This window comes from Cynara cardunculus (assembly GCF_001531365.2).
Source record: "Cynara cardunculus var. scolymus isolate 2C chromosome LG 16, CcrdV1, whole genome shotgun sequence".
Lineage (NCBI taxonomy): Eukaryota > Viridiplantae > Streptophyta > Magnoliopsida > Asterales > Asteraceae > Cynara > Cynara cardunculus.
Window position 1 is genome coordinate 2,228,221 of NC_037543.1, and position 15,540 is coordinate 2,243,760.

The 15,540-nt window shown below is 35.0% G+C and overlaps 2 protein-coding genes across 2 annotated transcripts in view; one reads left to right on the forward strand and one right to left on the reverse strand.

Moving 5' to 3' along the window:
- Positions 1 to 833: 833 nt before the first annotated feature.
- Positions 834 to 10,348, reverse strand: LOC112529574 (acyltransferase-like protein At1g54570, chloroplastic). Its single transcript, XM_025140897.1, has 14 exons — positions 9,979 to 10,348; positions 9,197 to 9,248; positions 8,341 to 8,396; positions 7,704 to 7,862; positions 7,495 to 7,599; positions 6,402 to 6,493; positions 6,197 to 6,292; positions 5,443 to 5,564; positions 4,868 to 4,976; positions 3,845 to 3,975; positions 2,722 to 3,130; positions 2,029 to 2,142; positions 1,598 to 1,683; positions 834 to 1,134 (listed from the first exon to the last, which is right to left on the reverse strand). Exons 1-14 carry the CDS (start codon positions 10,346 to 10,348, stop codon positions 834 to 836), a joined length of 2,202 nt encoding a protein of 733 aa, XP_024996665.1.
- A 2,093-nt stretch (positions 10,349 to 12,441) lies between these two features.
- LOC112529513 (putative glucose-6-phosphate 1-epimerase) overlaps positions 12,442 to 15,540 on the forward strand; it is a 5,566-nt gene continuing 2,467 nt past the window's right edge. Inside the window, exons 1-5 of the mRNA XM_025140831.1 lie at positions 12,442 to 12,578; positions 13,634 to 13,708; positions 13,889 to 13,945; positions 14,591 to 14,754; positions 14,845 to 15,082. Of these exons, the coding sequence (XP_024996599.1) occupies positions 12,462 to 12,578; positions 13,634 to 13,708; positions 13,889 to 13,945; positions 14,591 to 14,754; positions 14,845 to 15,082 (651 nt within the window). The 5' untranslated portion in view covers positions 12,442 to 12,461. The remainder of the gene's footprint in view (positions 12,579 to 13,633; positions 13,709 to 13,888; positions 13,946 to 14,590; positions 14,755 to 14,844; positions 15,083 to 15,540) is intronic.

A 15,540-nucleotide genomic window follows, 5' to 3' on the forward strand; every position in this document is an offset into this window, starting at 1 on the left:
AACCGCTTAATGCTTCAAATGGTTACCCGGATACTTAAATGTTTAAAACTTTACATCTTAGGTATCAAAATGAAAGTTTAGAAAGTACGTTACATAAATAAAAGTATGTTACTTTTTTATGCAATTTGCCCGACTATAAAAAAACAAACTTATGGAATTTCTTTATAAAATCTTATTTTGTTTGTTGGTTAGTTCCTTAACTTTTTGTATTGAGGTGCAAATTCAACTCTATCAAGAAAAACTTATGTTATTATTATAATTTCTAAGAAATATACATTTACACCCAATAAAATAATACAGTATCAACTTTCACGACCCCAATTTTGTTTACCATGACGGACGAAGGAAACGATGATTGGTACCAATGTATGCACCATAGTGGTCCGCCCTTGATTGGTGGTCCCTACAATTTCAACATTATTTGACCTAGCGGTATCGTAGTCTTTGGTTTCCAAATAGATCAGAGGTTCAAACCCCACCAAAGATGAAGAGGATGTATTAGTTTATTTGTTGCATTTGCCGTATATAAATATTATATACTTAAAAAAAACACACATATCATCCGGGTGGTTCGGTTTTTAGTTTTTACATCGGCGGTCCTTATGGTTTGTAAATCCTTACAGATTTGGTCCCTCTAACATACGGTCCTTAATAAAGGTTTGGTTATGAGAGTCTATGTCAATAAGACGAAAAAGGTGTCGAGATCAACTGAACTTCCGAAATGCATGCCAAAATGTACCTTCGATCATGTAAAATACATTTGACTGATTTACGCTTACACATGTAAACGAAAAGCGATGTATGACAGCATACGCATACGGATGACTTAACATTCACGGTGTGAACGACGGAATGTGATCTAAATCCCTGTAATTTGTTTGCCACATTACCCTCTCAACAAAGCCTCTATAAGGATCCTCCTCTCGTTTCGTTAACAGATAAGCCACACACTTCTCGACGTCACATTTTATTTGTACGTATAACTCTTGCAGATAATCTTCATCATCCAACATATTTTCCTTTCCTTTTGTCTGTATCGGTTTTCCGAAGAAAAAGTAGAGTCGACCTGGTATCTTGGGAAAGAGGAGAGGAAAATGAATGGTCTGCTCAGCGATATCCCCACTCATCGCCTCCCTATCATTGAAGAATTTATTATAACGTATAAAAAAGAACAGATATCAGTAAAACTAAACCAAACACATCATGCATATCCCCCTCGGAAGTAGAATCTGGGGATGAGATGTATGCAGACATATCTTACACCCAAATAGCGCACATATTAATGCAAACTGTAAAACAACAAGCCCTCCAATGCCATCATATTTGAAGTACATGTACGGGTGTGTAGAAAGTCATTCGATCCAATTAGAACCAAATGAAACCATCTAATTTGTATGTCTAATTGCTCTGTATGGGTGACTACTGATGGTTTACAAGAAAACCAAATGAAACCAATATATTTTACTTGAAAGTAGGGTCTGAGGTAGGATGTATGCAAACATGTTCTCTACACCAAAGGGTAGAACGGCTGTTTCTGTGAAGGGCTAATAGTTTACAAGCTCATCAAAAAATCATAAGGATCATCAAGTAAATTCACCTCAAGTTTTTTCTCCCTTGATTATATTCATTCCACATCTCATCGAGGAAAGGGATCCTCTTCATTTCGTTATAATCAACGATTAGCTGCCGACAAAATAGATTAACGACACCGACTAATGAGCATTGATATGAAATAAGTTATATTGATAACGAGCACCAACTTAGAGATGCACCGAAATGCCCGAATGTGATGTCTGGCCCGAAAAAGTCTAGGCCTAGTAAACCTAAGCCCAAGCCTGATCGGTGGCCAACTTTTTTCCGAGGCCCGGTTAAGGCCAACCTAAGAAAGTCAAATTGGGCCTTCTTTCTACGACAAAGCCCAATTTGGGCTCGAAAAAGCCCAGGCTTTTTCTGGCATGAAAATCGGGATTGATAGTCCCGATTCCATGCCCGACAAAGCACTGAGTGATTGTATGAGTGTGTTCTTACTTCCGACATGTCATCTTCCCCAATGGCTCCAAATGGTATAATGGTGGCCCCAAGCTTCACTGCCATTCTTACAAATTCTTGTTTATCAGGCCAAAACAACTTGCAGCCTTCACCCTGTTAACCACAAAAGAAAGTGATTCACACATTTAGAATACTCCATCCATCCCAAAAGTGTTGTTTGTTTGGTTTTCTATTAAGTCGTATGTATAAAGTTGTCTATGTGGATTAATCAGTCGGTATATAGATTGGGAAGGTCTTTGTTTGGGAGGGTTTTTTTAATTGATGGAAGGAGCGTGTTTTTTAATTAGTAGGGGCAGGTTTGGAAACAACTTAGGTTTTGCATAAAACTCCCCCCTAAAAGCTTACTGAATAAGCCAATTTCTATATCATTAAGCCATAGTTGACCGAATAAACTGTTAAGCTCGCTAAGCTGCTAATAAACAGACCCTACCTGTCTGCTTTCAAAATTCCAATCCTACCCTTAATTATAAAGTGGAGAAATTCATTACTTCCTCTATTATTAAGGGTAAAATCGTCATTTCATCAATTAAAAAAATTAATATAAATTACACATTTCTAAAACTACATGCCCTTTTCATTGGGAACATTTTCGAGATGGAGGGAATATTAATAATTTATCTGGCTATCGGAAGACAATGTTTTCAAGTGAAAATACGAGCAATAACAACATACCTTACGATGGAGAGCTTCCCGTGCACCACCAGGGTAAAGCAACACGTACGACTTTCTCGATAACAATCTGAAAAGATTTCTTCCAGTAACCGGAATTGCACCATACAGCTTCATTAAGTCGGTGTACGGAACCATAAAGTATTCTTCTTTAAACTTATAATCCGATATCTCCGAGTCGTATTCATGTTTAACTTTATAATGATATACTTCTGGGTGAAGTAAACCATGAAGCAAGATTTTTTTCTCTCTCAAAAACTCTAAAGTAAGAGAAAAAACATCAAATCCCCATAGCATATGGTTACCAACTGCTAATACAGCACCTTCATTAGGAACCCCTGCAAGACCTCTAACTATCTTCCCATCCCCCATGGTTGAAAACATTGCTGCACCCATATAAAGGCGGTATAACCTGCATTTCATCGTATATCTGAATAACAGTAACACCGGATTTCCATCCTAATATATTCTAATCTAATGTACTTTAACCCACTAATTATTCAGTGTTCTAAATGGCGTGAAGCAAGGTCAAGCCTCAAGGGTAAATTTGTCATTTAGTTAAGAGTAAATTACGTTTTTCATCCTTGTGGTTTGTTAATTGCATCTTTTGTCCCTGTGGTTATGAAATTTCGGTTTTCACCCTTATGGTTTGCAATTTATTTGCTATTTTCATCCTTGAGGCTAACTTTTGTATTTATGTATGAGGGATGAAAACAACAACGAATTGTAAACCACAAGGATGAAAAAAGCAATGAATTGTAAACCACAAGGACGAAGACCTATTTTCAAAAGTACATGGACGGAAATAGCAATTTTCGACAAACAACAGGGATGAAAAATGTTAGTTTACTCTTTACTTGAGTTTAAAGTGTAATAATTGCACATTTCTAAAACTAAGGGTGCTCAAAAACCCGATCAAATGCCTTCAACCCAATCAACCCAACCCATGAGCACCCCTATCTAAAACCATGTGCCTTTATCATTGTGGACATTTATTTTAGAATGGAGGGATTATCAGATGTTAGGAAGGTCCTCTCGGTCTCTAAGGCTCAGAGTTGGAAAAAAGTAGTCTTCATTTGATTACAAAATTAGCAAAAGAAAATTCAGGTCAATTTTATTAAATTACCAAGTCTCCATAGGCAAGCTTTTGAACTCTGTCAAACTAGGAGGCATAAAATCCTTGAAGAAATCATACTTCGAAGAATGGCGGTACATGTGAGCAACTTTAATAGCAGATAACACGTTAACATTACTCTCCTGCACCAACAAAGAGGGACCGAGATTATTGCTTTATTCTAGCTACTTTATAGTACCTTTTAAACAAAGAGAGATCTGTAAGGATATGTGTAACCTCCATTAAATTACTTTCCAAAAAAGTCTTTGAGTAGAGAATGGAGGTTCCAACATGTATAGAAGAGAATCAGTCCAAGTCTAGCTGATGTGAGACTCTAACACACCCCTTCCAACGGCTTGACGAGTATAGATTACCCAGAGTGTTGAGTTCCTAGGATGGTAGACCTTGGCTCTGATACCATGTGAGGATATGTGGAACCCCCAAATTACTTTCCAGAAGAGCCCTTGAGGAGAGAATGAAGGTTCCAACATATATAGGGGAGAATCGGTCCAAGTCTACCTGATGTGGGACTCTAACACGACCCCTCCAGGCTAGACAAGTATCGATTACCCCTGAGTGTCAAGTCCCTAGAGTGGTAGACTTTGGCTCTGATACCATGGAAGAATATGTGGAACCCCCATGTTACTGTCCAAAAGAGCCGTTAAGGATAGAATGGAGGTTCCAACATATATATAAAGGAGAATCAGTCCAAGTCTAGCCGATGTGGGACTTTAACAAGATCAATTAACATTTTTATATTTCAACCAAATAAGCTATAATTCGTTATGGATCTTTGCATCAAATTTGCTCACTTTGGGAAGAAAGAGGAGGTGTTTGTGAAAATATGTGAAACCCACATATTACCCTTCAAAAGGGCTTTTGAGGAGAGAAATGAGGTTTCAACGTATATTGAGAAGAAATGGTTCTATTCTAGCCGATGTGGGACTCTGTTTGCTCTATTTGCTTGTCATTTTAATTCAAAGTAAAGAAGTGGGTAGTCATCATTCCCAAGAAAAAATGCAAAGATCTTAATACCAATAGGATTGCATGCCCATTTTCCTCAAACGAGCGCACATCGCAGCGCTTCAATAATCTTGAAAGCCTCCAGGCCTCATTTTTACTCGGTACGAGGTGATCTTTACCACTGAAATGCAAATATCTTAGTATTATTATATTCCATACAAACATATCAATTCAGAAATACCTAAAGCACAAACTTTCAAGACAGGGTCGTAGACACTGTAAATTGTCAACTAATAAGCCACATGAATAGAGGAAAGTTCAAATGAGAACTATAAATCTTTTGAGAAGTTGTGAACCAACTATTTCATGTATTCATCATGAATACATGCATTTTTTGAGAACTTGGGAACCAACTATTTCATGTATTGTTCACGATGAATAATCATGAATATCATGTTTTTTAGGAGAACTTGGGAACCAACTATTTCATGTAATCATGAATATTATTCATCATGATAATTGGTTCCCAAGTTCTCAAAATAAAGTATGAATAGTTCCCAGGCTCTCAAAATATTTACAGTCACCTGCCTACGTGATATATAAGCAACGAAAAACTATGATCTGCATTAACCAAAGAAGAAAGAAACCTAGCAAGCACTAGTACTTCAGCAGCAATAGCATGGAGACGAGAATTTGCATAAGCAGCAGCTGATTCAACTAGCTCCAACCTCCAAGTAAGAGTGTCTTTATTTAATATTCTGCCCAGCAACTATAAGGAGAAAGAACAAATAACATGATTTGAATCAACTCTAGAAAATGTTGATTTTAGCATTTAGTTTAACCATTTCTTTGAGGGGTTAATTTCGTAATCTTACATGTAAATCTCAAAAAATCCTAAGAAAGACACTCTTTCACATCATCATTACGAAGGGTTACGAATGAGATGATGAGTTTTGACGGATATGCAAAAAAATTAGTAGAATAAAGAAGATTTAGTTCTGACTTTTGTCGGTGTAATTTCGGTTTCACATTCAACTTTAAATGGATTTTTTCAATGATTCACATATCCTAAGGAAAACCTAGAAGCTAATAATAGACACAAATGTAGCTCAGTTGGCAAAGGGGTGGGGTCTGCTTCCTATTGGCATTTTTCCAGAATTCATGGCTAGAAAAGTCCTTGGTGGTCTCTATTATGGAACCAATGGCTTCCTCCTAAGATGGGTTTATTCTCTTCTTCTGGAGATTCCTCAGGAATGATCTTCCTATGGATGACAAACTCAGATACATGGGCTTTCAAATGCCTTATAAATTGAATTTCTGCATTAGAAGTCTACACGATTCTTTACTTCATTTGCTTTGTCAAGATATGTCCCGCGTTCGATCCAATCCCCCCTCTCCAACCTCAGTCGTGGAATGAGCCAAAGAAAAATGCCCCCTCACGTTGATGTCCTTGGAGGCGGGTTCCGTGTGGGCGCGGTTAGGATTGCCGCTAATCAACTTTTTACCCAAATAGACACAGATTAGATCTTTACATCACATCGCTATTAAAGACAAAAACTAAAACAATAATGGAGCTAAAGGCACAAGAGTTCAAGGTGGTTCTTACAGAAAGAAGCGCAAGATTGCCAAACGATTTCCAAGGAGATGATAAATGATTTGTGTTATTCATTTCAACCGTTTCCATCTTTAAAAGATCACCTGAAAAGAAAATATTAGAATAAGTAATTGCAGGAAAAGGTCCTGCCAGTACATGTGATTTATCAAAATTGAAAAATAGATCATCATAATCTTCAAAGAACAAAAGGAAAACATAATAGTTCATAGAGAAAACCTTTTGATGTCTTAGTGACCAATTGGAAATACGGTAGATTGTAGAGCAAACAAATATTTACAGGAAGGACCAAGTATTCAGATACATACCATTACAAATATGATTCAATGCATTCAGGGGCAGACCTATGTGTAAGGGATACCAATTTGTCACACCCTATAATCAATATAACATTTCTACTGAAATTTCGGCATGAGCGATTTGTAAAGTCGTAATTTGCCATATATTTGAACCTGGATAATGTATCGTATATAATAATTTCAAAAGAAACGGATATACAAAACAGCATATACCAACTAGTCTATATGCATACCACTAATTGCTACTACAATTACCACCAAAATACTATCTTCAAACTAAGGGGCTGTTTGGTTGATTTTCCATTAAGTACTGTATGGATAAAGTTGTTTGTGTGGATTAATTTGTCTTATAGATTGGGAAGGTTTTTTGTTTGGAAGGGTTCTTTCATAGATGGAAGGAGTGTGTTTTTTAATCGGGAGGGACAAGTTTGAAAAAAACTTGGCTTTCTGCATAAAGCTCCCGCCTAGAAGCTTATTGAATAAGCCCCTTTCTATATCATTACACCACTACCAAACAGTCATGTATAGTTGACAGAATATGCCCCTAGAAGCTCATTAAGCTGCTAACAAACAGGCCCTTAGGCATCATACAACAAATACCAAACGTGCATCATCCAACAATCTTACCTGCTAGCCTCCCGGAGAGTGTAAAAAGAGAATATAAAACAAATTTTGTAATGGAAATGCACACCCATTAAGTTATTTTGTAATGGTAGTGCAAACCCAGATTATAAAACCTGAGTACACACCAGAGGCATCAAACAAAGTTGATTCAAACAGTAACCCACCGAGAAGCAGCCTCGTGACATATGGAAGCATTCCATAATGTTCTTCAGGCAGAGCCCTCACAAGCGATGATAAAGGGTGCAACAATGACTTCTCATAAGAAGTTGCTGAAATAGATAGAAGAGAAGTTAAAGTATAAAATTGAACAAAAAAAGTATGTGTATGAAATTGAGTACCCAAAAAATAGAAGAAAGAAAGAAAAAAGGCTGACTTGGATTTGCTAGTATGAGTATTAAGTCGATTGTAGGATTACGAGCAGCGACTGCAAGTGCTAAGCTTCCTCCAAAAGAATCTCCAAGCAAATAGATTGGCTTATCCGGGGATGAAGCATTCTCAAACATCACAGTTTCTTCCACAATTTGGATCAAACCTTCATGCAAATCAATGAAATTACTCGACACCAACAATTTGCTAAAGAGATACACAAATTATAACTTCTAAGTGTCAACTTATCCCAAATACAACGGTGTGGTCATAAGCATTGATTCTCAAAGAAAATAAATGCTTATTCGGTGCACAAGTTTACAACTTTGCAGATCAAAAGAAGGGTCTGATAGCTAATAAAGATGGACTAATTCCATGAAGTTTTAGGCTATGTTTGGCAAATTAGCTTATAAGTTGGTTATTAGCTGATAACTAGTTATTGGTTGATAAGCTAACTATTTGAGATGATAATGTAAACTGACCTAAAAGAACATGTTCAAAAACTAATTGGAGAAATATAAGGGACATAAACCGAAAAAAAGCCACTGGAGCTTATTCTTATGGCTAACCAAAGGGAACTTTTTCAATAAGCTCAAAAAATAAGCTAGCTACACATATGTATATATGCAAGAGAAGATGAGAACCTTCAAGTGGTGTTCGATCCCAAACAGGAATATGGAAACATTGAACATGAAAAACCCTGTCATCGAAGTTGAAAAGAGATCATTTAAAGAACAATAATCAATTTCTGTAAGCAGTTTACTTCTACTCCCTTGAGAAAACCTATGCTAATTAGAGAACTCCTTTGACAAGCCATGTACAGAAATTTCAAATAAATGAAATAAGAAGGTTCTAAGGAGTGGACATAATATTTATGTGTGTGTATATATATATATACATGTATGTATAATGTACATAAGCACCTTTAAGTTTACCATTCTCAGAAAACTTGAGCCGAAGAATAGAGGGAGTTCAAAAGGTATTGAACAGAAGAACAAAGACTTCAGCACCACCTCTTATCAATTAGAAGTGAAATAAGACTTCAGACTTCAGCAACTCTTAGAAAACAAATGCCACCTTTATATGCGCACACACACACATACATATCTTCCCTTCATTCCAACTTAAAGAGCCTTCTGGCTTTTCATATTGTCCCCCTTCCGATTTTTTCTACTCTTTAAGCAACATTTTCATTCTAGTCATCAATTCTCGTCATTTGAGATACGTTTCAAACCTTGTTTTTCATCAGATTTCACACATTCGATAGCTCGTTTCCTAATATCTATCAAAATAAGATGTTTTGCTACAAAATGGATTTCCATTGTTACAAATTAGTTGTTTCCAGGCCTTAGACCTCTTAGGAGGTCAGGGGTTCAAACCTCACCAAATTTGATGAGGGACTATGAGTTTATTAGTTGCATTTGCGATATATATATATATATATATATATATATTATACTTAAAATGCTTATAGAATAGATCTAGATAATTGTAACTCACTTTCCAAGAGCTTTCTCGTGCAAGACAAGGCCGGCTCCGGTCCCATCGATTCCTAGACAAATTTTCACAAGAATTAGGACATAGTGTTAAGATCTTCTAGGAGCATTAAACAAAGAAATAGAAGCATAGTAAGTTAATTAGTGTCGCTCTACCCCTTGACGTAGAGGGGACATGATTGCGTACATCCCACCGTCTCAGACCCTGCTTTGAAGCCGGAGATATACTGGTCTACTTTGGTTTTTTTAGTTAACTAGGTACCACCATGCATTATAATCAAGTGAAAAGATAATGATGCATACATATTCTTCAATTTTTGTAATTTCATGTAGAAACCAAACACAACTTTTTAAGTATATTATATATACGGGCATGCTCATAAAAGAATGAGGTCAACTTAAGAATATAAAAAATCCCGCTTTAGTACATTACACACTACTAGTCGCCCTGCGTGGTTCAAATCACATGTGATTTACAACTGGTTTTCAACCACACAGGCGATTGGTCAATGCGAACTCTCTCGACTTGATGTAAATCACATGTGTGTGCTTTACCATACGTACAGGACTCTTCTTATTTTCTTAAGTTGACCTCATTCTCATTTGAACCACCATCTCTCTCTATCTATTTATCTATATATACATATATATGTTTGGGGGGGGGGGGGGGGACTACACACACTCCTTGGTGAGGTTTGGTGAGGTTTGAACCCTTGACCTCCAAGGAGGTTGAGATCTAATTGTAACTTGGGTACTGATGGGCCAATGACCCTAAACACTATTTACCAGGCAAATAAAGAAGAACGGGTGAATCATCTAGAGGCAAGCAGCATGCGACCGGGCAAAACCACCTAGGTGGCCCTCCATCACACTTGATCAAATCCATGGATATTTCAGTGTAATCCTTCACGGTTTGAGTCCCATAACCATCATCCCACAAAGGTTCCAACTCTTTAACAACATTTTTCTCACTCACTTTTCCCCCATCATTAACACAAGAAACTCCGTCAATCCTAACTGATTCTTGCGATACCATTGCCGAATCCCCACCACCTACACTCCTAACAAGAACGCGTGAATGCTGCCTATGGAACCCCTCATTTACAGCCAAAAGGGGTGATAATTGAACACTAGAAGTGCTCACAATTAATGCCATTATGGAACACTTCCACAAGCAAATTAACTGCTCCAAAACTCAAAATCAAAACCCTCCTCTTTGATTCAAAGAATTTTAAGTGCAAAAACTACCCCCCTCTCTCTCTCTCCTCTCTCTCTCTATATGTGTGTGTGTGAGTGTGTATATGAACTCACGAACAAGAAATCGAAAGAAAAGGGTGCAGGTTACGTATTCAATTGAACCCCGAAACATAATGAAATGTGTGTTTCATGTATCATTGGATATGAATGACATAGAGATACAACATCATATATGTAGGCGGTAAGGAAGTGCGATAAGAATCCAAAATTGGAAATCTGCTAATGGATCGCAAAACCCAAACACGAAATCGTATATAAACAGACAATAGAGTCAAAAATACAGAAAGAAAACTTGGATCATTTTATTTTCCTTGTACTTACCTGGATGATCATTTGGTGAATTTGAAAGAGAACTAGATGGAGACTTCCAGTGTCATTTGTAGGTGATCTCCATTGCAGACCATCCATGCTAAAAGCACGAATTAGTAGCAGTTTATCACTGGATCCAGTACTATCAAACATACATTTGGTGTCAAAATTAGTAGAACGACTTATTCATCTTATTGATATAAATTTTTGTCAAAGATATTATTATAAATGATAAAAAATAAATATTTACATGTTAAAAAATCAAATAAGTTAATAAGCAATCACAAACACTCTCATAAGTCAATAATATGAAATACTGTCTTTTTTTTGTCATTTTACATATATAAGCAAAATTTGTCAAACACAAAAAAAAAAAAAACTTATCAGCTTATTACTTTTTGGTACCGCTATAAGTTAATCAAAACACTTTTTTATAAAACTCCGGTTTAATACCACATAAGTTAATAAACACTTTTACAAAAAAAAAACATAAGTTGTTTTAAATAAGCAATCTCAAACACCCCTTAAAAAAACAATTTTTAATGAGCAAATTGTATAAAGAAGTAATGTACTTTAATGGTTCTTTTTGGTATGATGCATATGAATGTTTTCAAAACGATTGTTTCTTGATAACAATTATGCCAAAATTAAGGGGGTATTTGGGATTGCTTATAAAAACAACTTATTGACTTATTCCGGTGTGACACTGGTAATAAGCATTGGTTAGTGTTTGGATAAATAGCTTATATCGTTGCCAAACCGGTAATAAGAAGTTTCAACCTTTATTTTTTTAATTTGTGTAACTAACTATAAATAAACATAATCAAATATGGGATATACATCTCATTTTCAATATAAAAAATCTAAAATATAATTAGGATAATCAATAATTAATTATTATCTTTATAAAAAATTATATTATTAAACGATAAATAAATTATTTCGTTATTAAATCTAAATTAAATTATAAATAAAATATTGAATTAGAGGAATTACATAAAAAAACAAAACTTTAAATAGTAAATTTGATATAATAACAATATATTTTTTTTTCCAAATTTTTATGATATATTTAAATTTATATTTTGTTCAAAAATAAAAACATTATCGCTTTCTCAAAGCCACTAAAAACCGTATTATATCGACATAGATAAATAATAAAACAAAACATTAAAATTGAGATATATCTCGCTATATTATGCGCACCCTTCTAGTAATTACAAATAGGGTTATAATGGTCATCTTATTGTTGGTAAACACTTACCAAAAACATTTGGTAAACACTCTTACCGGAAACAACACTTTTAATAACAAAAAATCTCACGAAAACAGACTAGTCTCACAATGTTTTTTCCTGTAAATGTTCGGGTTTTTTTTACCTTTTCTCAGCGTTTTTATGTGAAGTTTAAAGTGTAGTTATCACACGGGTCTCACGAAAACAGACTGGTCTCACGTGAACCCAACTCACAAATGTCGTTGTTGCTCGGACATACACCGATGTTTTTAAAGAGAGTTGGGGTGGTTGAGATGTTGGTAAAATTTCACAAGAAATGAGCTTTTTAAGTCACAAGAAAGACATCCCCAATTAATAGAAAAGGCCCCAATCTTCCGTTCTTTTTCTATATATGTTTTCATTTCGGGTATTTACGTCTTCAAATCTTGTTCTTGATTATTTTACATTAATTTACACATTTGATACGAACATGTACAATTATTTGTCGGAAAGAGATCAGAATACAGAAGTTGCAGTTAAAATTACAAAAGATAAGAACGGTGTCGATCTTGTTACACTTCAAAACCCTAGGGGGTTTTCCGCACAGGTTATCTTTCATTACATTTCCTTTTTCGTGCACTGTACAAAACTTAAGAGTGTCTCCAACAGATTCTTTAAAACAGATAAAATGGAGATTTTTGTTCTCTATTTTATTCAAACAGATTCTGTATAGTGTATTGTAAAACAGATAAAATCTAGTGGAGTTGAAAGTAAATTTTTTTGAAAATTGTAACTTTTAATTTTCTATTTTAAATAAACTATAGAGAATATGGTGGAGATGTTCAACATAACACAAAACTGGTATGTGAATAGGCATTTAAACGTCACTCAATTATATATATATATATATAAATATATATATATATATAGGGGAGCGTTCAAATAAAAACCACACAATTTGTATAAACCGTGAAAACCACATTCAACCAATTATAATTTTTTATTTTGTTCATTTTTTTGTAATTATGAGAGGTTGATTAACCATTTTTATTGTGGAAAGTGTTAATCATGGATATTATCGTCTTCATTATTTTAATTTTAGAGAAATATATGAAACAATTTCATTAAATATTATATGAAACAATTTCATAATCATATATGAAACAAATTCATCAAAAAAAGTATTATATGAAACAATTTCACAAGATTAAACAATTTCATGAAAAAATTCCATAAGATTAAACAATGAAATGTACGTATGAGGGTGGTTTGTACGGTTTACACAAATGAGGGCGGTTTTCATTTGAAAGTTCCCATATATATATATATATATATATATATATATATATATATATATATATATATATATATTATTTTGTGGGTCTCATTTTGATTTTATATTCAGTTCAAACAAACACATAAACGAGACCCACAAAAAATATCTTAATGAATCTTGTCGGGTTACCTCAACCGACAATAAGTCATGAACCTTTATGGATTCTACTCAAAAGTCACCTCGTCCTGGGGATTTTCTTATTCTCTAGACCCCAGGATTAGTCGAGGTGCGCACAAACTGACCCGGACATCCACAGTTGACAAAAAATATATATATCTTAAATAACCTAATAGACGGACATTTTCGATGCTCATTGAGTTATTTAGGTCAGTTTGCATGGAGGTCAAGTTCTTTCTTGGAAAAACGAACGCGGCGAAGAACTGTTGTTTAGAAGTAGTAAGGTGACAACTTTTTTTCCCTTTTTTTGTCTCGATTTAAATGCTCGTTTTTTTTCCTTTCATTTAGATATAAAATATAGTATCGCTTGTAAGATCGTAAACTATCAACACTCGTTATATAAATGTTTCTCAACAATTATTTAAAATGATGTTTTAAAACATGTATTTTACTTGTCTCAACAGGCAAACTCCAAGCCACCTGCAGCTGTAAGAGGAGGAATTCCCATTTGCTTTCCACAGGTATTTTATGCTCTCTTTCCATGCACTTTTTTAATGATTTACATAAATGTTTTTCTGGTAAATGTTTATCATAAGGAGTCAACACTATAATTATTTTATCGGATAAGATTGTAGTTCATCAAAATGATATATATGCAACAATTTACCCGGTAAGCACTTACCTGGGTAAGAGTCATCACCCTCACTTATCGAGTAAGACTCTTCATCTTTATCGTTGCTCTAACCGGGTAAGATTTTTGACCCTTGTCATGTTCATCCAGTACGGAAAATTACCCAATAATACCAAATTCGGCTCACTCAAAAGCTCGATTAACTTTAAAAGTTAAGCATACACTTTTTCGAGTCAAACATATTTATATGTTTACAAATTATATCATCAAAATATAAAAATCATCGTATTTGAGTAAATAAACGAGTTAATCGTCTCGAATTCGAGCACATGAGCATCAAGCTCAAACATTGAAAAAATATTCGAGTTCGAGCTCGAGCCAAACTTTAAAGTAGTTAATTTAGCTCAAATAACCTGCTACTCGACTCGACCTGTTTACACCTCTACCCAAAAGGCGTTTCATTTGTTAATTAATTTGCGTGTATTGCGATTGCAATCGTGACTCGTGTACGTTTTGATCGTGCGTAAGTTTAAAGTTTGGAAATCGAGGTTCTCTCGAGCAACATGGATTCGCCCGAAACAAAATATGGGAAATCGACAACAATCCTCCTCCTCTACATGATAATGATTGTGACAGGAAAGCCTTTATCGACATGCTGCTTAAACCGTCTGAAGAAGATATGAAAATTTGGCCTCATAGGTGACTGTATTTTCACAATTTTTTCCAGTTTTACTGTATACGAATTTACGTAATTTACAAATTGATCTGTTCAAGATTTTTTGATTTCAGATACGAGTTTCGACTGAGGGTGTTGTTGACTTCCGATGGGGCTCTGAAGTTGATATCACGCATAAGAAACATCGGTTCCAAGGTGTTTAGCTTCTCAATTGCATATCACACGTATTTCTCGGTGTCTGATATCAGTGAAGTAAGAGTCGAAGGCTTGGAAACGCTCGACTATCTCGATAACTTGCACCACAAAGAACGTTTTACAGAGCAAGGAGACGCTCTCACTTTTGAAACGGAGGTTAAACTTCTTTCTAGTACTTTTTTCAATCGTGCTCGCAAATCTACATTTTCCGACCTAAGTCTACATTACCTGAACAAATGTAACATTCCAGACCAACCGTACCATATAATATCCGCTTTGTCTATACACTTGTTCACAGTTTTAAAACGCGTTTAATAGATGAGGTATTCAGTCTCTTATAAAACAACATTAGTTCCCGTCACCAACCGATATGGAATCTTACAACAAACTCTTCATACTGCTCTTTAGTTTAATTTTAAAACAAATTAAAAATAGAAATACAGACATTTTCTTCAGACGGAGGGAGTATACCTTTCTATCTGGATAAGCACAAAAGACTATGTGTGTGTGTGTGTATATATATATATATTATATAGAGAGAGATGAGCGATCAAATGAAAACCACTCCAATTTGTAAAAACCGTAAAAACTACTCTCATCCATCGTTAATCTTA